Source organism: Nicotiana sylvestris, chromosome 6 (genome assembly GCF_000393655.2).
Source record: "Nicotiana sylvestris chromosome 6, ASM39365v2, whole genome shotgun sequence".
In the NCBI taxonomy this organism is placed as follows: Eukaryota; Viridiplantae; Streptophyta; class Magnoliopsida; order Solanales; family Solanaceae; genus Nicotiana; species Nicotiana sylvestris.
In genome coordinates this window covers 107704508-107730570 of record NC_091062.1, presented here as the reverse complement: position 1 = coordinate 107730570, position 26063 = coordinate 107704508, and the positions used below count along the sequence as shown (strand labels likewise).

Here is a 26063-nt window from a genome sequence, read left to right as displayed (position 1 = left end):
ACCTTAGTTATTGAGTTCTTCTTCCTCTGTCTCGCCATCCCTACCAGCGCAAGTTAGCAGAACTTGCTTAACGTGCGCCAAGAGGATGTTTTTGAATATTTCATATTTAAACTTTCTACCTAGTTCAATAAGGTAAAGTTAATAATTAAAATTTTAGTTGATTGTAGTATCCAAAATATTAGGAAGGTAACCTAAATTACAATTTTGTTCAATGTGCACTTAATTTTTAAAGAGTAAAAAAAAAAAAAGCGAACGACATTTAGCTAAGACACGCTTTGCGCATGAACCCTAATTTAATGAACAAATATTAAAATAATTTAACTACAATATTAAAAAATGTATTTAAGTTTTAAAATAAATATAAAGAATAGCCTATGATTACTTTGTGTGTAAATTAAAAGTTAGTGATCTTTTTCCTCAGTGGTTGATTTTGCTTATGGATAATTAGCCACAATTTTAATCTTAGAGATATTTGCCGCCTTCATTATTCTATAAAGATTTTCTTTTATCCTTTATTTTTTCTTTAATATAAAAAAACATATGGTATTAATATACAAATAATTAAGTTTATTGCTTTTGTGTAAAAATTATGTGACGATTCATCGACTATCATGCAATACAGTACCCCATAACTAAATTAAGCTACAATTTGTGTTGGTTAAAATTATAATATACACTCTGAGTAAATTTTTATTTAAGATTTTAAAGTAAATTATGTGTTGGTTGCTCCTATTCCAAAACATGCAAAAACAAATAAGACTCCCTATTATCGTTGAGAAATCACATTTATGGAAAGAAAAAAACTTCGGCAAGTTGTCCTCATACAAAGCAAAAGCATATTAATTATCCATACTATATCAGTTTTAAATTCAAAATATTAGGACTCATACCTAGTTTAATAAGAAATTATTTAATAATTAAATTTTTAGTTAATTTTAATTTTCTAAATATTAGAAAACTGTTATAAATATTAGAAAAATAATAAATAGTTATTCCAAAATAGTAGAGAATTAATTAAATAATTATTCCTAGATAGTAGGAGATTAATTAAATGAATATTTCTAATATTAGGAAAATAGTCAAATGATTGTTTTACCCGTGGGAAATCTATTTTAAAACTTTAGTATAAAAAGGTAAATAAAGACTAATGATATTTTATTAAGTGGCTTCGTGTTTAAAATATAATATATATTATTAGTTTATAAGGTCCTTAAATTTGGATCATTATAATTTTAATAAAGAAAGATTTAGTAAACAAATTTTTATGTTTTCGTCTTGTGTAAATCCAAATATGCAATGCTATTGTGATTTATTCTCATAAAATAAAAATTTAAATAAAATAGAAACATGAAAAGTTCAAGTTAGCGAGTTTGAAAACTCCTAGTAGAAAGGAAATTTGAAAACATTAAATTACGGTAATGATCCGCCTCTTTTATTCCCTGATCCCCTTAATATTAGAAAATGTATAGTTATAGTTGTACCATAATTAATGAGATCGATTTATATAAGGTAAAATCTTCATATAAATAAAATTTTAGATGATTTAAAAGTCCTAAATAGGAAGATAAGTAAATGACCATTTTATATAATGTAAAACTTATTTTTATTAAAAGGTAAAAAAGGTGAACGATATTTTATTAAGGGCTTTGGTGCTTTTAATATAGTATAGATTACTAAAATTTAAGTTATATATGAATCCAGACATATGGAAAGTAGGGGTGGGCATAAAATCCGAAAAACCGAATTCCGAACCGAACCAAATTAATTTGGTATTTCGGTTTCGGTTTTTTCTGTATTTCGGTCTAATTCGGTACTTGAATTTCGGTATTTAGGTTTCGGTTTTCGGTTTTATAATTGAATTATTTCGGTAAACCGAAATACCGAAATTTGGTAATATTAATACAGCCCAAACCCCAAAGCCCCAAACCCAATTACCTATTTTATTTGACTTTGGGCCACAGCCCACACGCCCACACCCAGGCCCAGCTGCGCCCCAAACCCAATTCTACCTTAGAGTCTTAGACGTTTTCCCAACACTCAACAGTCCAACACTCAGAGTTTTGGTGTTAATACACTTGGGGTCTAGGGCTGGGAGTCGGAGATACCATCGAGAATTCGAGATCGAGATAGGGTATTAGGGTTTGCTTACTGCTTCAGCCTTCGGTGCTTAGGAGATATCATCGAGAACGAGAAGAAGAAGACGAGAATCGACTGCGACTCTAGGATATCAGTCTGTGAGTTGAGTTACGACCAGTCGGCATTCGAGTTCAAGTCTCATCTCATCTTCACCGGTTAACTTCACTACTTTTGTAAGTTTTGTAAGTCTCATCTCATTCTCATGATCTCATCCCAGTACTCGACTACTCTCTGAGGTTTTTGTTGAGATTTAATTTCTGATTTTCTGCATCAAACTATTTTAGGGTTATAGGCGGCAATTTCCAGCTTGATTCGATTCCGGGCAAACGAAGTGTCGAAGACGCTGCTGTCCTGTTCCAGTCTTCCGAGCTCGATTCAATTTCAATTTCAAAAGTATGTTTCGCTTTCTTTTGGTTGTATTGCTGATTGAATGAACTGATGTTCCGAGCTTTTCCCTTTAGTAGGAAAATATCATCTGTATCACGTTCATACTCTTTCTTTTGGTTGTATTACCTTGTTTAGGTCTGATTTTTTGAACTTTACCATATCATATTCATATGAGCAACTAACAATAGCATATCAATGTTCTCATCTTTGTGAAGATGGTGGTAATGCAGGTCCTCTTGAATCTGATGATTGGGTGAATGTGAGGAATGTGATAGAGTTTCTTGCAAGATTTCACGAGCTAACTAAAAAAGTTTCAGGTTCACGTTATGTCACTTGTAATTCTCATTTTGAGGATGTATCTGAACTTTATTGTCATTTGAAAATGTGTTTAGCTAGTGAGGATGGGCATTTGAGAAAAATGGCTGAGCAAATGCAAGAAAGTTCAAGAAGTATTGGGGTGAGCCTGAAAAGATGAATAAAATGATTTTTATTGCTTCCGTCTTGGATCCACGTAACAAATTTGAATATGTTGAGGGAGCACTTGAAGAACTTTTTGGGGAGGAAAAAGGGAAGAAAATAAATGTTGAGGTGTATGCTTATATGAATTCTTTGTTTGGAGAGTATCTAAAAAAGTATTCAACCGAATCTGGTCCTCAATCTCCATCTAGTTCTACTTCATCTAACAACACATCTAATACACCTAGTGGGAGTGTTATAAGTGCATAAAAAATTAGGACTAAGCTTAGCTTAAAGAAACAAAAGGAAGACAATGGAAGTGGGGGTGCTAAATCGGAGTTGGATAAATACATTAGTGAAGAACAAGAGCCTTTTAGTGAAGAATTTGATATCTTGAGTTGGTGGAAAACACATGCTCCTAGATTTCCTATTCTTTCGGAGTTGGCTCGTGATGTGTTGGCAATTCCAATTTCTAGTGTGGCGTCGGAATGCGCGTTTAGCACTGGTGGCCGTATTCTTGATTCATTTAGGAGTTCATTGACTACTAAATGTGTGCAAGCTCTTATTTGTGTTCAAGATTGGATTAGAGAAGAGAAGAATCCTATTAGTGTTGAAGAAGACTTGAAGTATCTTGAGGAACTCGAGCTTGGTAAGCTTTAATATTTTGTGTGTATTTTAATTAAAAATAATATATCATGCCTTTTCATTTGTATGACATATTTGGTCGTATTATCTTTAGATATGGAAAATAATGGAAGCACTACTAGCATTGTTTGATGTATAATTGCAACTTGCATCTTGAGTGGTAAGTTTAATACTCTATTTGTTTGGTGATAATGATATACTTAATAGTTTGTTGTTTTGTTTTATTATCATCAAACTATAATATTCTAACATATGATTTATATTTTTTTTAGGTTCAAGTTCAAGTGCAATCATGCCCCGTGCTACTGCTCAACGCTCCGATATTTGGGAATACTTTGTGGTGAAAGAAGATAACGGAGAAGTTCGCAAGTTTGTTGTCTGCAGACTGCAGTTGTGCAAGTTAGCCTCTGCAGTTTAACTGTTTAACAGTTTTAAGTGTTCAGCTGCCATGTGTTTAAGTTTGGACTGTGTTTTTAACTTTTTATTGCACTGTCAGTGTTAAGTGTTAACTATTAAGTTGATTGCCAGATCTGGCGTGCAAGTTTGCATCTGCAGTTGCCAGATTGTGAAGTTGTTGTCTGCAGAATAATATGTTATTCTTGTTTCAGGCTTTCAGCCATGAGCCATGTGCAGTTGTGCACATTGTGCAAAGTGCAAACACTTTAGAATTTCGATTGTGCAAACTAGGGTTGTGCACGGATCGGATCGGATCGGATTTAGCATATTTCGGATTCGAATTTCGGATTTCGGATTCTAGAAAATGCAATCTGAATCCGATCTGAATTATATCGGATCGGATCGGATTTTAAAGTTTGGATCGGATCGGATATCGGATCGTATTATTATGCCTCAAAGTTAAACTAATATGTATATGTTCTTTGTAAAAGAGGCAATACATTAAGAAAAATTCATGTTTATGCAATTATGAGAGTACTATGGTGCCAATATAGCTAAATCTAGCAATTGTAAAGGTAATAACTTGGAGGTTGATGTAAATTAAAGTGTAGTATTTATACATGTCCTAATAATTTCGGATTTCGGATTGGATTGGATTAAAATATACCAATCCGAAATCCGAAATTTTAATAAACATAATCCGAAATCCGATCCAATCCGAAATCCGAAATTCAAAATTGAATGGATCGGTTCGGATTTCGGATATCCGATCCGAATGAACAGCCCTAGTGCAAACACTGCATTTGTTGGACTGTGTTTTTATTGCACTGGGTTAATGTGTTTAGCATCTGCAGACTGCAGTTGTGCAAGTTAGCATCTGCAGTTTAACTGTTTAACAGTTTAAGTGTTCAGCTGCCATGTGTTTAAGTTTGGACTGTGTTTTTATTGCACTGTGAGTGTTAAGTGTTAACTATTAAGTTGATTGCCAGATCTGGCGTGCAAGTTTGCATCTGCAGTTGCCAGATTGTGAAGTTGTTATCTGCAGAATAATATGTTATTCTTGTTTCAGGCTTTCAGCCATGAGCCATGTGCAGTTGTGCTTCCTCTTCCAAATTTGTGCAAAGTTTTCAGTGTGCACTGTGCAGGCTTTTACTTGTGCACATTGTGCAGTTGTGCAAAGTGCAAACACTTTAGAATTTCAATTATGAAAACTGAAAACACTGCATTTGTGATTCCTCTTCCAAGTTCCAATTGTGCATGACTGCATGTGCAGTTGTGCACTGTTAGGTTAGGCGTTAGCATTTAGCAATTTAGCATTGATTATTCAATATTCATTGATTGTTAAACCGAAACCGTACCGAACCAAAATAGTAAATACCGAACCGTACCGAAATATTTTGGTATGGTATTTGATATACACAATTGATACACCGAATACCGAAATACCGAACCGAAATTCTTACATACCGAACCGAAATACCGAACGTCCACCCCTAATGGAAAGTGCAATAGGCTCAAAGATAAGAACCTTAAAAGTTAAAACCGGTCAAGTTTAAATCTGATAATAAATAAAACTCTTTGTGAGCTCGCCTGAAATACAGTGGTTCAGACTTCAGTTCGATTGTTGTGAATCCCTTTGCTACACACACAAATAAGGAGATGTTTGAGCTCTTGTACGTTCTTCTTATTCATCGATCAGCACACAAGATTAATGAATTCTCGCAATGGGAATAAAGGAAAATGAAGCTACAAACTTTGTGCGACGAAAGTTGGAAAATATTCTTATGCCTAGTAAAAGTTGTGTTTCCAAAGAATCAATGCAACTTTGAACCAACTGCGAACTAAAACAGATTATAATTGCAAACTTTATATACCTCTTATAACAAGACATGGACAATTTATTTTTCGTACTAACTTTGTGTTCTCTGGAAAGCAGGGGCGGAGCTAGAGAATGGGAGCGGGTTCGGCTGAACCCAATAGCTTTAGTTCGAACTTTGTGTTTGTCTTAAAAAGTTCAATTAATACATGTAAATTATTAATTTAGAACCCAGTAGCTTAAAACTGTTAGAATCCCAAACTCATAAACTTGTAATCCTGGCTCTGCCTCTCTGCTGGACAAAGATACAGCTTGGAGACAATGTTAAGAGCCAAGATTCATAAGGCACGCCGTGGAATTATTCCACTGGAATATGGCTGGCTTTATTGAATATTGAGAGTTTAGAGTTGCAAGCCTGGCTTTACTAGCAACAAATCAGCACAATTACAAGGCGTAGATGATCTCCATTTTTCATTCTTCTCAGTTCTTATGGTTTTTATGATGTCAACATTAAAGAGACAATCACATGGTTTTGAGAGAAAATCACTCATGGTGTTTAAACCAAACTAACTATATACTTTAGGTATCCGCTAATCATGGTTAACTGATATGTTTTCTCACTTTAATTATGTGTTTAGATTAGTATAATCGTCAAAAGAATAAGCGGAAACACTCTTCGCAAAATAACTTTTCTAGTTTCCCTCTTATGAGCGTCACAAATGGCTTTCATTATGATTTTGTTATGAAATAAATAGAGTGGGAAATAATGAAGAAGATAAAGCAAAAGGTAACAATATACATTGCATTAATATTCACCTATATTAATATAGGTGCAGTTTTAGGGGTTTTTTATGCGCTTGTACATATCTTTTCCCCTATAATAAGTTTGTTTAATTACCCAAAAAAAAAAAGATCCATCCATTAATTTGTTCACCTCATCGAAAAACATCATTATTATTCATCTCAAAAATCCATACATATTAAACTTTTCCATCTAACTTTTGACAAAATTTCTTTCTGGGAGCAAGGGCTAAGTCAAACAGTACAGAGATAAGTTATCGACATGTAACACTAGAGAGATCAAGAGAAGCTTATGATATAGTTAAAAGAAAAGGGTATGCAAGTTTGTGCAACATGATAACCCCGGGCTAACACATTATAACTGAAAAACTTGCCTCAAGAATATATTCATAGAAATGACGTAAAGAAGTGAAAGAAAACCAATAGAAAAAAGGATGAAAAAGAACATAAAAGGATGACAAGAAAGTAAGTACAATACAAAATTTGAAAGCAAAAGCCGATCATTATATAACTTGTATAATACATCTGGTAATGGATAGGTTATGCACTATATATTAGATAGCCCTTGAAAGGAAAGCCAACTCTCGGACTCGGACATAGTTAGCAAAAAAAGCATGATGTTCAAGAATTTAAGTAGATTAGCTATGAACGTGGTGACCTCTTATGATTTATGACAAAGGAAAGTGATAAAACATCTCAAAATTATGAAGAATTATCCAAGAAATTCATAATTATAAGTAGAGGAGAAAATTAAAACTACACAAATTACACGACTCCCTCTATTTGACGTAATTTGACTTGTAACAAAGTTAAAAAAGAAAGACTTTAGAATCTCGTGTGGTCTTAAACATGCCACAAGATTACTGTGATAATAAAAACATGTTTCAAATTGAAAATTTAAAGTTAAATTGATTCCAAATATATAAAGGTTATTATTAACAGACTAATAAGCAAATAAAAAGTACTATCACATAAACTGCAACACAGGAGTATCAATGAAGTTGCGGAAGATGGAAGGGAATGCTACATATGTAACAAAGAATTTGCTGTTAGAGTAATATTAGGTATTTGTGACCATTGATTGTAGAAAGTATCCTCCCAACAATTAACCACTGCAATAGATGAACGACAAAATTGTGCAGAATGTTACAATAATTTACTTGAAATGTAGTTTATATATATTACTATTATCATGTATCAGCACAAAGCCAAGGCGGCTTAATGTTATAAGAAGAATAAGAAGAGGAGAAATTATGAATGTGCAATGTAAAAAAGCTTAGCCCAATAAAGTACAATAAATTAGTAGCTTGATTATTTGAATTTTGAAGGAGTGCATCTTTCTTTTTCTAGCCCTTTCAAAAATAGATCAGCGAACAGAATACTTAAATGGAGTTCTAACCAATCTAAACCACTTTTGGAAGAATCTCTATTTCGTTATATATTGCAGGCCAAAATATTAAAAAAGGAAGTATGAAAAAAAGAGGGTCTTAAGCAGAAATCACATGAAATTCTTTAAGCAAAGTTCTTTTAGGTCCGAGTCCTTAGGTCAGTCAATGTTCTTTAAGCAGAAATCACATAAAATGCAACTTTTAGAACTGGTGTTAGGCTCTAATTAAAATCACCATATATATAACATTCGTTCTAAATTAATTATTTGACATTCTAGAAACAAAATATCCTGATTGCTTGTCTGAAACCCTGACAGATTTTCATTTTCTCTATAGCATGAAAACTCTTTTAAGGAGAAGTTAGATCAAGTGCTTCTTAGGCTAGGCTTAACTCATAAGAAATAAGCTATACGTTACTTATGAATAGGGTTGTCTTTAATTACCTTTGCTTAATTATCTCCGAGAAGCTAAGCTGCCCATCAAAATCAACAATCTTTCACTACATCAGCCTGAAAATATTATTAACAACTGTTATTTAAAAGCCCTAAATATATAGGGCACTACCTACGATCCAAGGCAGGCAAAGGTCGATGTTCTAAAATAGGTTCAGTTGAATCCCATTCGATAAATTAAAAAAATTATAAAATGCATATAAATAAAAATGGTTGGTGTATTTATAAAAAATTGTTAAAACCCCTTGTAACACTTTTAGTGTATCGTAAATATATGGTTCAAAAATTCCTTTAAGTAATAGGTTTGAATCCCAAGTATAACACTTACTAACATTTTTTCAGATCCCCTTGTTAGAACTTCTAACTCTGCGATTGTTCCAAGGTTTTATCAAAAATGCCATTCACCTGCAATTGAACCCGCACCTCCTTTCCTTTCATTTCCTTCTTAAGATATAAGGAACCATAGAGAAACAAGAAAGAAAGAGAGAATAATAGAGGTGCAGGTGCAAATGCAGATAAAGGCAACATTTTGGTTTCTTCACCATGAGTATTTCGCACTCATCTTTTTCTTGCTCAAAGACTTGGCTGTCTTCTTGAGTAGTATATTCGTTGATCCCCGCCTGGGGCTATATATACACTCTTATAGAAAAGATTCAGCGTGATTTCTTGTCCAGCTGTCTTCCTATTTTTAGATCATTTTATATATAACAAGTTTAATTTCTGTACATTGATAATATAATAAAATAATTATTAGACCAATTATAATATAAATATAGATAATTATCCGTAAAAAGTTTAATTGATAACTTCAGAAGTAGGCCAGATTTTGCTATAACATGTTATAATATATTAAGCGTGTAAAATTAACAACAACAAACTTAATAGTGATCTCACAAATGGCGTTTGTGAGGGCAGATATTATCAGAGGCGGAGCCACAATTTGAAGCTTATGGGTTTGTCATTTTAGTCCATTTATGTTATTGAGTTCTATATTAATAATTTTTATATATTCAACGAATTTCTTAAGACAAATACATAATTTTGACCAAAGTTACTGGATTCGTCTGAACCCCTAAGGCGTAGGTTAGCTCCGCCTCTGGACCTTACCCCTACCTGGTAAAAATAGAGAGACTGAAATTGTGTAAAAATCGTTACACAAAATTGAAGAATGCATCTTTTACTCATTTTCCACATTAGTCCTTCCACTAGTTTTTTGTTATGCGACAAGAGGGGTTCCTCCGATGGTCAGCACCTCCACCTACAGTCTCAAGGTTGTGAGTTTGAGTTATCAAAGGAGCAATAACGTCAATAAAGAGGATCGGGGGAACCAAAAAAAATCTTTTGTTATGCAATATATAAGATTTGTGCACCTAATTTAGGGAACAACTTTTATGAAAACAAGGATTTTAAGTCCCGTATAAACAAGGATTATCATTATCACGTGGTAACTTTATTAGGGTAAGGAGCATGAATTCAGTATAGCAGAAAATATCAAACGACTGGTAAAGATATAAATAGTATAAAAGACACGAATGATATGACGGGAGACTATAGTAGGAGAGAGAGATTAGTAAGTATTGAATATTCTTATGAGGCAGTATTTAGTGGAGTACAATAGTTCCATTGTATAAGAATAAATGTGATGTCCAGTGCTATAACAACTATAGGGGTATCAAATTATTGATTCATACGATGAAAGTTTGGGAGAGTGGTAGAAATAAGAGTGCGAAGGACGGTGTCTATTTCAGACAACCAGTTCGAGTTCATGCCGGAGCGATCTACCACAGAAGCTATCCACCTTATTAGGAGGATGGTGGAACAATACAGGGATAGGAAGAATGATCTCCATATGGTGTTTATTGATCTGGAGAAAGTGTACGACAGGGTTCCTAGGGAGATCTTATGGATCTGCTTAGATGATAAAGGGGTCCCGGTTGCCTACATTAGGGCGATAAAGACATGTATGCTGGAGCTAAGACTCGGGTTAGGAGAGTAGGAGGCGACTCCGAGCATTTTCCACTTGTTACGGGGTTGCACCAAGAGTCTGCACTCAGCCCATTCCTATTTGCCCTGGTGATGGATGCACTAACTCATCATATTCAAGGGGAGGTGCCATGATGCATGTTATTTGCTGATGACATTACTCTAATTGACGAGACACGAGGCGGCGTCAATGAGAGGCTAAAGATTTGGAGACATGCTCTAGAGTCTAAAGGTTTCATGTTGAGCAGGACGAAGACGGAATACCTCGAGTGCAAATTTGGGGTTGAGGCGACGGAAGCGGGAGTGGAAGTGAGGCTTGACTCTCAAGTCATTCCCTAAAGGGGTAGTTTCAAGTACCTTGGATCGGTTATTCAGAGGATCGGGGAGATCGACGAGGATGTCACACACCGTATAGGGGTGAGGTGGATGAAGTGGAGGTTAGCGTCGAGAGTCCTGTGTGACAAGAAAGTGTCACCGTTACTAAAAGATAAGTTTTATAGAGCAGTGGTTAGGCCTGCCATGTTGTATGGGACTGGTCGGTTGAGAACTCACACATCCAGAAGATGAAAGTAGCAGAGATGAGGATGTTGAGGTGGATGTGCGAGCATACAATGATGGATAAGATTAGAAATGAAGATATTCGAGAGAAGGTGGGTGTGGCCCCCATGGAGGACAAGATGCGAGAAGCAAGACTCAAATGGTTCGGGCACATTAAGAGGAGGAGCACTGATGCACCGCTGAGGAGGTGTGAGCGACTGGCTGTAGTGGGCACGAGGAGAGGTAGAGGGCGACCTAAGAAGAATTGGGGAGAGGTGATCAGGCAAGACATGACGCGACTTAGGATTACTGAGGACATGACCCTTGATAGGAAATTGTGGAGATCGAGCATTAAGGTTGTAGGTTAGGGGGAAGTTGTGAATATTTATACAGCGCACTAGAGTGAGACTAGCCAGTTAGGAGTTAGTTTTAGGATGCTAGTGGTCATCTACTGATGCAGGGCTTTATCTACTGGTTATTATTATACCTTCCATCTATTTCGTATTTCGTATCTCTTATATTGCTGTTATTTTATTATGAGTCTATTGGTGGTACTAATATATCGTCTCTTGTTGCTTTCTTGAGCTGAGGGTCTCCTGCAAACAGTCTCTCTGCCCCTCGGGGTAGGGGTAAGGTCTGCATACATATTACTCTCCCCAGACCCCACTTGTGGAATTATACTGGGTCGTTGTTATTGTTGTCGTTGCTGCAATATTTTTCATTTTTTTAACAAAGAAAATAAAGTACACTTTGCAAAAAGGCAAATGGGTCCAGCAAGGATGCAGCAGCCACGTGATGGATAACATCTCCCACGCGGGAATTTGATGATTCAGCTAACCACATATTGCCACGTGGACGCGCAGGCTGAGGCGCCTCGTGATGTATGAATTCTGGTCCTTTTGTGTAAGTTTTGGGTTGTGGACTTTTGAAGGTTCAATAAGACTTTTAACACGTTTTGACAGAAAAAGACAATTCTCCACTAATTAAAGAGAGTGGCGGATAAATTGGGGCCCACATCCAGCCTTTTAGATTTTATTTTAAAATCAAAAGTTGGGTTTGGACGTAAAAAGCAGGACCCTCAATCTTCATGTTGTGCGTGTACCGTCCTTAGCCTCATAGGATCTGTGGAGGACATGTTTGCTTTGTCGAGTTTTCCTTTTGTAGTCTCATAATCAATCTCCCACTATGATTGACATTTCTAGCTTAATTGTCCAAACTTCTTTTTAGCCCAAATAAATTTTTTTAAAGCTAAGGATGTATACGGTTAAAATTAGCATCACCTGATTTTACTGATTAACCGAGACCAGGGGACGGATCGAGGATCGGCCCCATAATATATCAGATTGTGACATGAGGATAAGGTACTGTGTTCGGGAGTCGGAGTACCTGTCAAGATCCAGACCAGTAATGATCGGACCAAACGGGATAGACATCGAGCAAGACCGAAGATAGAATAATAATGAAAAGACGAGATATCCGTGACTGGTCGAGGATCATGGCGGAAATCTAGGAACAGATCAAATCAAGAACGGTTGTTTAGCTAATCATGGGATTTCCTTCTGTAATTAGAATCGTACCATAAGTGGAATTCCTCTACTATATAAATGGGGATTCTAATCATTTGTAACTATCTTATTCCCGTATATCAAAGCAATACAATACTTTTTCTCTCTTATACTCTCTTGTTCATCAATTTATTTCATTCCATAACTCTATTCTCAGTCGGTTCGAGGGCGATCTTGCTCGAGGGTGAATTGCATTTCAATACTAGTTTGCTTTACATTACTGTTAATTTCTATTATCAATCATCATATTTATCAACTGGTACTAGGTGCAATTACGTATCCTTGAAACCACTTTTAAGTTTAATTGTTATCCGATTTTAAGGGTAAACAGTGTGGTGCCCACCGTGGGGCAAAGGATAATAATGATTGCCTGGTACAATTTTTATCACATACTATTTTACACTTTTTCTTTGAAGTGTCTTTGATTCCAGGATCAACATGTCAAACTCCCAAGTAGGACTCACACACATAGGCAATGGCCTTGGTCTTCATGGCGAGAACGAAAACATAGCCGCCCAAGGGAACGGAGTACCTCCAGTCAACCCCGGTGGAGCTCCGGCCATGGACCCTATCGATGTTAGCTCTCATATTGCCATTAATGGGAATTTGGGCGTCGATCCTGAAAATAACGTCCGCAGAGATGCTCGAACAGCCGGTCAGAACGCATAAAACAGTGAAGAAGGTGAGATTATCCTTCGAATGATATTCGAAATGTTGCAACTCAACACGCTGCAATAGCACAACTCCAAAATTAGAATTGAGCACCAAGCAGGATCGAGCTCGAGCCGTCGCAAGAAGTTGTTCATAGAGCTGAATCGGTGCCAAAATGATAGAATGGAGGAGAATCAGAAACTAATCCTACTATCGTGAAGATGCTCGAGGAACTGACAAAGAGAATCGAGACAGGGGAAAAGAAGATCGAGAAAAACAATAAGAAAGTGGAAACTTATAATTCTAGGGTCGACCAAACCTTGGGGGCACCACCGATATTGAAGGGACTAGACTCCAAAAAGTTTGTACAGAAACCTTTCCCCCCGAGTGCGGCTCCGAAGCCAATTCCCAAGAAGTTTTGTATGCTCGAGATCCCGATGTACAACAAGACAACAGATCCAAACGAGCATGTCACCTTGTACACGTGCGCCATAAAAGGAAATGACTTGGAAGATAACGAGATTGAGTCTGTATTGCTGAAGAAGTTTGGGAGACTCTATCGAAGGGTGCTATGATATGGTACCATAATTTACCACCTAACTCTATTGACTCGTTTCCTATGCTTGCAGATTCTTTTGTAAAGGTACACGTCGGAGCCTTTAAGGTTGCTACAAGGAAGCCGGACCTTTTCAAGGTAAGACAAAAAGACAACGAGATGCTCAGGGAATTCGTATCTCGATTCCAAATGGAACGGATGGATTTGCCACCGGCCACCGATGATTGGGTTGTTCAAGCCTTCACTCAAGGTCTCAACGAACGGAGTCCATAGCTTCACAAATATTAAAGCAGAATTTGATCGAATATCCAGTTGTCACTTAGGCTGATATACATAATAGATATCAGTCAAAGATTAGGGTCGAAGACGATCAACTAGGGGCTCCAATTGGTTTGATTTATCCCAACAGGTCCATGGACAGAGTTAAAAGGGACGTCAATCGGGAACCACGATCGAACAGACACCAATATCAGCCATACGGTGGAGATTGGAGAAATAATGGGCCTGGACGCAACCCCATTCGGAATGATAAAAGGAATGATCGGGGACAGAGTTCCCGAGGGCTCATGAGCAAGAGTGGTTTCAATAAGGATGTCGGGTCCAAAGAAGAACCTCGATTGCCAGAATATAACTTCAGCGTAGATGCTTCCGCCATAGTATCGGCCATTAGGCGTATGAAAGATCCCAGGTGGCCTCGACCTATGCAGGCCAATCCAGCCCAGAGAAACCAAACCAAACATGCAAGTATCATGGCACCCATGACCATAAAACAGAAGATTGCACACAACTAATGGAGGAAGTAACCCGATTGTTCAACGAGGGGCACCTTCAAGAATTCTTAAGTGATCGGGTCAAGAACCACTTCAAAAATAGAGATTCAAATCGATAGAATGAGCAAGAAGAGCCACAACACGTGATGCACATGATCCTTAGATGGGTCGATATTCTTCAAGGGCCGACATCCAAATGCACCAAGGTGACAATCATAAGAGAAAAACGAACTCGGGACTACTTACCGAAAGAGACCTTGTCTTTCAATAATGAGGATGTAGAAGGGATCGAACAACCTCAAAACGATGCACTGATAATATATGTCCTTATGAATAAAATTCAAGTTAAATATGTGTTGACTAATCCAGGTAGCTCGGTCAATATTATTCGATCAAGGGTCATAGGGCAACTCGGCCTACAAGATCAAATTGTGCCCGCAACCCAAGTACTTAATGGCTTCAACATGGCAAGTGAAACCACCAAAGGGGAAATTATTTTGCCATTAAATGTGGTCGGGACAATCCAAGAGACAACGTTCCAGGTGATCGATGGTGACATGAGGTACAACGCACTGCTCGGAAGGCCTTGGATCCATAACATGAGGGTAGTGCCCTTGACACTTCATCAAGTCGTGAAGTTCCCAACATTGGAAGGAGTCAAAACGGTTTACGGTGAACAACCCGCCACTAAAGAAATGTTTGCAATCGACTAAGTGATACCGGTATCGACACTTTCATCAACAAAGGGATCGGGTCGAAGGGAAAACTGAAGGCCAAATAGCAATGATAGTCGCAAGCCTTGACCCACCCGGAGGAGCAGGGAACTTATGAGGATGATGACTATATGATACATCGATCCCTCATAATCCCTGATGATTATGATGCCTCAAAATCAACGGTTGAAGAGCTGGAACAAATCATATTGATCGAGCATCTGCCTGATCGAAAGGTATACCTGGGCACGAGGTTAACTCCCAAACTCAGGAAAGAACTTATTCTATTTCTTAAAGCTAATATGGATTGTTTTGTATGGTCCCATCTCGATATGATAGGGATCACACCGGAGATCACTACTCATAAACTAAGCTTGGACCCAAAGTTCCACCAGGTGAAAAAAAAATGAGGCCTTAGTTCGAGGTAAAATACGCCTTCATCAAAGACAAGGTAACAAAAATTCTCAAAATAGGATTTATTCGGGAAGTAAAATATCGCGAATGGTTAGAAAACGTAGTGGTAGTCCCTAAGAAGGGAAATAAACTTAGAATGTGCATCGACTATAAGGACTTGAACAAGGCCTGCACTAAGGATTCTTTTCCTTTGCCGAACATCGATCGCATGATCTATGCCATGGCCGGCCACGTGATTCTCAGTTTTCTCGATGCCTACTCCGGGTATAATCAAATACAGATGAACCCGGAGGAATCAGGAAAAGACTTTGTTTATCACTAAATACGGCACCTATTGTTATAACGTAATGCCATTTGGACTAAAAAAATGCCGGTGCAACTTATCAATGCCTAGTAAAGCAAATGTTCGAAGAACAAATAGGAAAATCAATGGAAGTTTATATTGATGACATGTTAGTTAAGTCCATGCGAGCAAAGGACCATTTTAAACATTTGCGGGAGACCTTCGACATACTAAGAAAGTACAACATGAAGCTCAATTAAGAGAATTGTGCGTTCGAGGTCTGCTCGGGAAAATTCCTCGTCTTCATGGTATCAAATTGGGGTATTGAGATCAACCCCGATAAAATTAAATCCATCGAAGATATCACAGTCGTGGATAATGTCAAAGCCGTACAAAGCTTAATGGGGTGCATAGCTGCTAGGGTGATTCATCTCGAGGTCCTCAAATAGAAGTCCCCGGTTCTTCTCACTGCTTAAGAAGAAGAGCAATTTTGCATGGACCTCGGAATGCCAACAAGCTTTAGAAGAACTAAAATGATACCTGTCGATCCTGCTACTGCTTCACACTCTGAAAGCGGATGAGCAACTCTACTTATACTTAGCAGTCTCGAAAATAGCGGTAAGTGGAGTCTTAGTTCTAGAAGAGCAAGGTACGCAATTCCCTGTTTACTATGTTAGTCGGACCTTAGGTGAGGCCGAGACACAATACCCACACTTAGAAAAATTGATGTTTTCTTTAATAAGCGCCTCTAGAAAATTAAAACCATATTTCCAATGTCACCCAATTTGTGTTATAACTACCTATCCCTTTCCCAATATTTTGCACAAACCCGAACTCTTGGGTCTACTGGCCAAATGGCCCATCGAGATCAGCGGGTATGATATCGAGTATCAACCCTGAACGACCATCAAGTCCCAAATTTTGGCAGACTTCATGGACGACTTCACGCCAGTCCTCATGTCGGAGGTCGAAAAGGAACTATACTAAAATCAGTTGCATAATCGAGGGTGTGGACCCTTTTCATAGACGGTGCTTTGAACGTGAAAGGGTCGAGGCTGGACATCATTTTGAAACTGCCCACAGGTAATATAATTAGACAATCTATCAAAACTTCGAAGTTAACTAACAATGAGGCCGAGTATGAGGTCATGATTGTAGGTCTCGAGCTGGCTAAAAGTTTGGGAGCAGAGGTCAACGAGGCCAAATGTGATTCCCTACAATTTGTAAACCAAGTCTATAGAACTTTAGAAGTTTTAGAAGATCAAATGCAGAGATACTTGGACAAGCTACAAGTAACTTTACATCGATTTAAAGAGTGGACCTTACAATGCATACCTAGTGAACAGAACATCGAACTTGGGGTCATCAGTCGAAGATGACAAACTTAACTCAGAGACTGTCGTACAACTCTCGAGATCAGTAATCGAAGAAGGCCATGCCAAAATAAACACTACAAGTCTGACTTGGGATTGGAGAAACAAGTACATTGAATACCTGAAGAACGGGAAGCTCCCATTAGATCCGAATGAGTCAAGGACTCTACGCACGAAGGCAGCACAGTTCACTTTGGCTAAGGATGGAATTCTATCAGGAGGATGTTCGATGGGCCATTGGAGATATGTTTGGGACCAAGAGACACCGACTACGTCCTACGGTAAATTCACAAAGGCACTTGTGGGAAGCACTTCAGCGCCGAATCACTGGTTCACAAAGTTATCTAAGCAAGGTACTATTGGGTTGATATGGACAAGGATACAAAAGAGTTCGTTCGAAAGTGCGACAAATGTCATAGGTATGTGCCGATCATTCACCAGCCCGAGGAACAACTCCACTCAGTTTTATCCCCATGGCCATTCATGAAATGGAAAATGGACATCGTCGGCCCTCTACCATCGGCCCTAGGTAAAGATCAATTTATTTTATTTATGACTGATTATTTTTCTAAGTGGGTTAAAGCACAGGCTTTCGAGAAAGTCAGAGAAAAAGAAGTCATAGACTTCATTTCGGACCATATTATATGTCGATTTGAGATGCCTGCCGAGATTGTGTGCGACAACGGAAAGTAATTTATTTGCAGCAAAGTAACTAAATTTCTCGAGGATCACAAGATTAAAAGGATTCTATCAATGTCATACCATCCCAGCGGGAATGGACAAGCCGAATCGACCAATAAAACTATCATTCAAAATCTTAAGAAAAGATTGACCAACACTAAGGGAAAATAGAGAGAAATATTGCCCGAGGTCCTTTGGGCGTACCGCACGATGTCGAAATCCAGTACGCGGAAACACCGTTCTCTTTGGTCTATGGTGTCAAAGCTTTTATCCCGGTCAAGGTCGGGAACCTAGCCTCAGGTTTCGATATGCAACAGAAGAATCGAATAACAAGGCCATGAATACGAGCCTAGAATTGTTAGATGAAAGATGCAAGGCCGCCCTCGTTCGATTGGCCACACAAAAACAGCGGATAGAATGGTACTACAACCGAAGAGCCAATCATTGACACTTTAAAATTAGGGACTTGGTGCTAAGAAAACTCACCCTCAACACTTGAAACTCGAATGAAGGAAAACTGGGTCCAAATTGGGAGGGACCATATCAGGTCCTCGGCATCATCAAAAAGGGATCCTGCAAGCTCATCACGATGAACAACGAGTACCAAACAATTGGAACGTATCATTTCCAAAGCGATACTACTACTACGGTACGACCTTCTCCATTTTCATTTATATTTTAAACTAACCAATTGCAAGTATTTGATCGAGGATGGCGATGGATTCTTCAATACGAAGTCTTTAGGTCTGAAAGCACGCGTTGCACTTTTTTTCCCTTAGACTGGTTTTTGTCCCAAATTGGTTTTTCTGGTGAGGTTTCTAACGAGGCAACCATTGATCATGCTAACTTAAAACAATTTGATAGTATTTGAGGCTTCTTTATAATCAACCTTGAATACTAGGGGCATTACCCTTGAATGTCAACTTTGTTGCAAGGAAATTACTTCGTGACAACGGGGTCTCGATAGGTAAATTTTGTAAGGGTCAAACGGTCGAATGAACCATCCCCATATAGGTTACTCGAGCCCTAACATCAAACATGTACACATGTATAATCATCTATTGAAAGAAGTATTTCCATGCCGATATCTTATGTCTTAGAAAACTTTTCTACTTTACAATTTCATACTTTTGATCTATTGTGTAATAGGCTTAAGGGACGATCATAATGGAAGTTCAAACAACTAACCCCACGCTCGAGGATTGCCGAGGGTAGGTCTTTTAACTTGTTTATGAAAATATTTGAAGGCCTATTTTGTTACGGAATTCAGATGTGTCCGAATCGTGTTAATTTTGTCGTAGCTTTTTTATTTGGGACTTTCCTCTTAGGCTTATTTTCCCATTCCACTTCGAGCTTGCCCGAAGTACCAGTCCTCGAGTGGGGTGGTCATGGCCTATAAAAATCAAGGGTCGCCTTTTAGGTCTTAAAACTTCGAAATCATAAGACCTAAAAGGCGACCCTTGATTTTTATAGGCCACAGCCACCCCACTCGGGGACTAGCACTTCGGGCAAGCTCGAAGTGGAATGGGAAAATAAGCCTAAGAGGCAAGTCCCTAATAAAAACGCAACGACCAAATTAACACGATTCGGACACGTCCGAATTTCGTAACAAAATAGGCCTTTGAATATTTTCATAAACCAGTTAAAAGGACTACCCTCGGCAAAATTATAAAGGGATTCGATAATATCAAGCCTTGAAAACTCTAATGAGTACAAAATTGTTCGAACTCTCGAACAATTCCTTATTTCATGCTAATGCATTACAACCTTTGTGAACATGAATAATAAACAAAGGGAAAACTTTGAAAGCTGAAAAGGGTGGAAAAGCCTTATATATATGATCGAACAATCGTTTTACAAAGGCCAGATCGGCCTAATACAAAGTCCTAAGGGATACTATTGCTTCGAGTCCGAGATATCACTCTTACTCGACTACTAAGCTTAAGGGCTACTTCAATCCGAGTTCGAATAAATTCTCACTTGGGGACTATTTTTTGAGCCTAAGGGCCACATGATTTCGAGTTCTTAGATAACACTCTCACTCAGAAATCAAACTCAACGATTACCTTATTGTGAGTCCAAATAAACGATCCCACTCAGCTCCACTTTATCGAAAAATTACCTCAGGTCAAGTTCAAATCTCTGATCTGGGACTGTTAAATACAACTATATAACTTTATACTAAGGTACTTTGACACTTGCATAAAATAACAAAAGGACAATGGATTCGGGAGCCATAGAAAGGAAAAGAATTTTAGCATATCAAATATTTTACAAGGGCCACATGACCCGATTAAAAATTTCTTTACAAAGGCCGGTTAGCCTCAAAGTAAAAACAAAAAAATTACTAGGCCTAAGCAACATGGTCCTTATCAGAGGTAGCTTCTTCATCCTCAGAATCATCTCCACCAGATCCGCTCATATGCTCAGAATCCTCATCGGGAAATGCTAGCTTCTGAGCCTTTGCTTCCTCAGTCTTGGCGATCTCGAGTTCAGCAGAGATATCGAAACTTTGAGCAAGGACCCTCTTGAGAGCCTCCCTTCGAGCCTGCCACTTTGAATGATCCACCATGCCCTTGGTCTGCTCGAGGGTGGCTTTGGCATCGACCTTGTATTGTGTCGCAGTAGCATGGGCCTTAGTATTGGCCGTGGTTGCTTCAGATCTGGCAACCTCGAGCTACTTGGCCAAACTGGCTAAATTGAACTCAAGCTCCTCGACCTTCTTCGCCTGAACCGAGGCTCTCTTGCAAAGCTACGACTTAGCCGAATCCATTTCTACTTGAACGGTTTCTTTTTTTGAGGCCAAAATATCCATAAACCCCTTGAACTCTTCAGCCTTAGGTCTCACTTTATCTATCTGCCTTTGGAGATCCTTGATCTATTCGAGCCTCTGTCGAACATATAGAATTAGATTGTTAGCTGTTATCTCCGACTCGTCCTCACTATCATAAAGAACTCGAAATACCTGCTTGGCCATCTCAACATGTTCATCTTGAGCTACCACCAGGTCTACATGAAGCTTCTCACTAAGAAGCTTGTATCTATTACATTTCTCAATGAGGCCCTGAACATCAGCCTTGTGTTCCTCTCGGATTTGAAGAAAGGCCTCATGAAGCAACACCCAAGCCTACAAGAAAGGAAGAAAATGTTAGAGATATCAACAATTCTAAATCATAAAGAAATTATGTAATAGCCCTCGAACTTACCCGATTCAAAGCATGCTGGGCCGTCGTTGAACAAATAAACAAATTCCACTACGTCCATCGTGGCTAGGTCCTCTTCAGTGACCAAGAATCGAAGATAGCTAGCCACTCCTATAGAGGCAAAGAAAACTTGAGCATTCTTCGGGATTGAGATTATAAGTGGCCGCTTATGCTCGGGATCAACGTTGGGAGATGAAAATTTGTTAGTCAATTTAAAACTCGAGAAAGCCTCATTCGAGCTCTTCCTCGGCATGTCCAAATCACCTAGACTAGTTACATCTTCTACCGTGGTGAAATAACCTTGGAAGAAATCTTCCTCTCCATGGGCTCCCTCCTCGTGAAAAGTCTCCACAACTTGAGCGTCACGTATCATCAAGTCAGGAACTGGAGGGAACGAGGAGGAACCCTCGATTTCTATTGCCCCGAGTGGGTCTTTCGAGGCATCATCTTCATTCTGGGGAGCCTCGAGCCCGGTTTCTGCCCCTGTATACAACATTTTTGATAGCCTTTCCACTTCGAGGTGAGGCATCTTTGATTATTTTCGGCTCAGGCTCATCAGGTTGGGGCAAAACAGTTTTGGCTCCTGACGGTCCAATGCTTCTTTGAATATATGTCGGCCTCACTTCAGGCAAACATGGATATTTCTCATATTCAGGCATACGCTCAGGGTGTAGAGGAGCATAAGCAGAAATAGAAGGTTGATCGTGAGCATGATAGGGCCCAAAATAATAGAGTGAGGTCTTCGGGTCCTTTTGGTGAGTTTCGAGGTGGTCAGAGACAACAATAGCCAAGGTATCCAACCTAGCCATCAGCTGGCGCACCCCGTCAATTTGCCGGTAAGAGATTTGATCGTTCCACATATTCAAGGCCTGGTCAAAATTCCAGGGCCTCAAGTTCTCAGTATAGAGGCGAGTCAAGTCAGATGAGGCCGCCCTTGCTGCGATGTGCTTAGTGTGGTAAGCAGCATGCTGGGCAATGCCGTATGGGGTTGGGTATTTGTTATTCTTGTGGTTATCCAGGACACGTTATGAGGGATTGTCCGACAAGAGGTGATACGAGCATAGCTCATCCAGCAGGATCTATAGCTAGTTCATCATCATCAGTATGCCCCCTGGGAACGGTTCATAAGCACTAATGGGTTGTGGTAGTGGCAAAGGCAGAGCATCTAGCTCGAATAGTCCTCAGAACTGCATTTATGCGTTATCAGGATGACAGGATTAGGAGTCATCACCTGATGTTCTTCTAGGTTTATTATCAGTCTCCTCATATGATATATATGCACTGATTGACCCAGGTTCCACCTTATCATATGTTACTCTATTAGTTGCCAGTAAGTTTGGAATAAAACCTGAGTTAGTTAAACCTTTTGAGGTATCCACACCTGTTGGGATCTATTGATAGGTAGGCGGGTATATAGAGATTTTATAATAGCAGTTTTTAAACCCCTCCCAAATTAGGAGGATCTATAATGTTTTCACACTTCCCCTCCAACGTGACTCAATAATACTACTTCATAGTCGATTTACAGTAGTAGACCTAATCGAGTTAGATATGATAGAATTTGTTGTTATAATAGGAATGTATTGGTTGGCTTCTTGTCATGTCAACGTTGATTGTAGATTGAAGATGGTCCGATTCCAATTTCTAGGGGAGCCTGTTTTGGAATGGAAAGGTAATACGGCATCGCTGAGAGTTAGATTTATTTCCTATCTCAAGGCAAGGAAGATGATTAGAAAGGGCTATATTTATCACTTAGTTCGGATTCAGGATGTGAAAGTAGAGTCACCAATCATTCAGTCCATCCCTGTGGTTAATGAGTTTCCCGATATTTTTTCTGATGAGCTTCTGGGTCTTCTGCCAGAGCGAGAAATTCAGTTTGCTGTTTACCTACTACCATATACTCAACCAATATTTATTCCTCCCTATAGAATGGCACCCGCAGAGCTGAAAGAATTGAAGAAAAAATTAAAGGACTTGTTTGAAAAAGGTTTTATCAGACCTAGTACATCATCGTAGGGAGCATTTGTGTTATTTGTACGGAAGAAAGATGGTTCCTTGAGGATGTGTATAGATTATAGATAGTTGAATAAGGTAATGATCAAGAATAAGTACCTCCTTCCGAGGATTGATGATTTATTTGATCAGTTGCAAGGTGCCAAGTGTTTCTCAAAGGTAGACTTGAGGTTCGGGTACCATCAGGTAAGGGTTAAGGAGAAGGATATTCTGAAAATAGCATTCAGGACTAGATACGAGAACTTTGAGTTTCGTGTTATGTCATTCAGTTTGACCAATGCCCCAACAGTATTCATGAACTTGATGAACCGTGTGTTCAGACCCTTTTTAGATCTGTTCGTAATTGTATTTATTGATGATTTATTAGTGTATTCTAATTCAGTGAGCATGCAGATCACTTGCGTACTTTGCTTAGAGTTCTATAAAAAGGAAAGTTGTATGCAAAATTCTCTAAGTATGAATTTTGGTTGAGTTCTGTAGCTTTACTTGGGCATGTCATTTCAAGTGAAGGAATTCAGGTTGCTACACAAAATATTGAGGGAGTAAAGACTTGGCCTAGACCCACGACACAGATAGAGGTTCGTAGCTTTCTCGGTTTGGCAGGTTATTATATGAGATTTGTAGAGGGATTCTCTTATCTTTCAGCACCTTTGACAAAGTTAACTCAAAAGGGAGCAAAGTTTCAATGGATTGATGCTTGCGAACGGAGTTTCCAGGCAGTGAAGGACAGATTAACTTCAATACTGGTTCTAACACTCCCAAAAGGGATCGATGGTTATGTTATCTATCATGACGCTTCGGGCGTTGGATTGGGTTGTGTATTAATGCAGCATAGTAAGATTGTAGCTTATGCTTCTAGACAACTAAGAAGGCACGAGAAGAATTACCCAACCCACAATTTAGAGTTAGCCGCAGTGATTCATGCACTAAAGATATATAGGCACTATTTGAATGACATTCATGTTGATATCTATACGGATCATAAGATCCTCTAGTATATCTTCAAGAAAAAGGAATTGAATTTACGTCAAAGGAGATGGTTGGAGCTACTTAAAGACTATGATGCTGATATTTTATACCATCTGGGGAAGGCGAATGTAGTAGCTGATGCCCTCAGCAGTAGGTCTATGGGTAGCATGTCATATTTGCAACCAGAAAAGAGTGGGGTAGCTCATGACATTCATCATCTAGCTAGTCTTGGAGTTCAGTTACTATTCAGGATACAACAACATCCTCCTTAGTAACTGAAGTGAAGGAATGCCAGTACGAGGACCCTGTGTTAGTTCATTATAGGGATACAATCCCTCAGAAGGAGAAGACACCATTTGAGATTACATAAGATGGGGTCCTCAAATATCGAGGACAATTATGTGTCCCTAATGTTGCAGGGCTGCATCGACAGGTTATGGGAGAAACTTACTATTCTCGTTATTCTATCCATCTAGGAGCAACAAAGATGTATCATGCTATCAGGGAAATATATTGGTGGGACGGAATGAAAAAGGATATAGCAGAGTTTGTTGCCTAGTGCCCTAATTGTCAGTAGGTTAAGATTGAACATAAAAAACCCAGTGGATTAATGCAATCTATAAATATTCTTACTTGGTAGTGGGAAGTAATAAATGTAGATTTATCATAGGCTTACCTCGTACCCAACATAAGTTTGACTCTATATGGGTGACTCTTGATAGACTTACAAAATTAGCCCATTTTCTATCTGTTAGAACTACTACACAGAGGATTATGCAAGGCTACATTAAAGAGATAGTACGACTTCATAGTGTCCCTATATCTTAGGTAAGTCTTAGTACAACATTTCATCCCAGACAGACAAATAGGCTGGGCGTACTATTCAGACACTTGAAGATATGTTATGCGCTTGTGTGATAGACTTCAAGGGTAGATGGGATGATCATCTGACGCTTATTGAGTTCACGTATAATAATAGCTATCATTCCAGTATTCAGATGGCTCCATACGAAGCTCTTTACGGACAAAAGTGTAGGTCGCCTACAAGATGGTTCGACGTTGGGGAAACTAAGTTAGTAGGACCAGAATTGATACAACAGGCAATCGAGAAGAGTAAGCTTATATAGGAAAGGTTATTAGCATCTCAAAGCCATCATAAGTCTTATGCGGATAATCAACAACGAGACTTGGAGTTTTAGGTGGACGATTGGGTATTCCTAAAGGTACCACCGATGAAAGGCATTATTGTGACGACCCGACCAGTTGTCTCATGAGTTACCACTTAGTTTCCCCCATTTCTGCTTCTTATTGCTTTGTATAATGGTTCTATATGTGACCGGGTTGATTGGTTAGGGTTTAGAAAGGATTTGGTAAGGTTTGAGACACTTAGTCTCTTTTGAAGAAGCTTAAGTTAGAAAGGTCAACAGGATGTTGACTTATGTGTTAGATGGCTTAGATGTGACTTCCGATGGTTCGGTTAGCTTCGGGAGGTGATTTGGGACTTAGAAGCATGATCGGAATGAGTTTTGGAGGTACGGAGTAGATTTAGGCCTGAATTGGCGAAAGTGGATTTTTGGCGATTTCCGGTTGGTAGATGAGATTTTTATATAGGGGTTGGAATGGAATTCTGAGAGTTGCAGTAGTTTCGTTTTGTCATTTGGGATGTGTGTGCAAAATTTCAGGTCATTCGGACGTGGTTTGGTTGGGTTTTTGATCAAAAGCAAAATTCGGAAGATTTTGGAAACTTAGGCTTGAATCCGATGTGTTTTGGTTTATTTGATGTTGTTTGAGGTGTTTTGAATATTTGTATAAGTTTGAATAAGGTTTTGGGATATGTTGGTGCCTTTGGTTGAGGTCCCGAGGGCCTCGAGGGAG

General features: G+C 38.7%; 1 protein-coding gene across 1 annotated transcript; it reads left to right on the top strand.

Moving 5' to 3' along the window:
* The first annotated feature begins 2994 nt into the window (after window positions 1–2994).
* Window positions 2995–3766, top strand: LOC138871072 (zinc finger BED domain-containing protein DAYSLEEPER-like). The gene is made up of 3 exons (XM_070148925.1): window positions 2995–3155; window positions 3258–3628; window positions 3719–3766. The coding sequence occupies exons 1-3, from the start codon at window positions 2995–2997 to the stop codon at window positions 3754–3756; spliced, it is 570 nt and encodes a 189-aa protein (XP_070005026.1). The 3' UTR covers window positions 3757–3766.
* Window positions 3767–26063: the final 22297 nt, after the last annotated feature.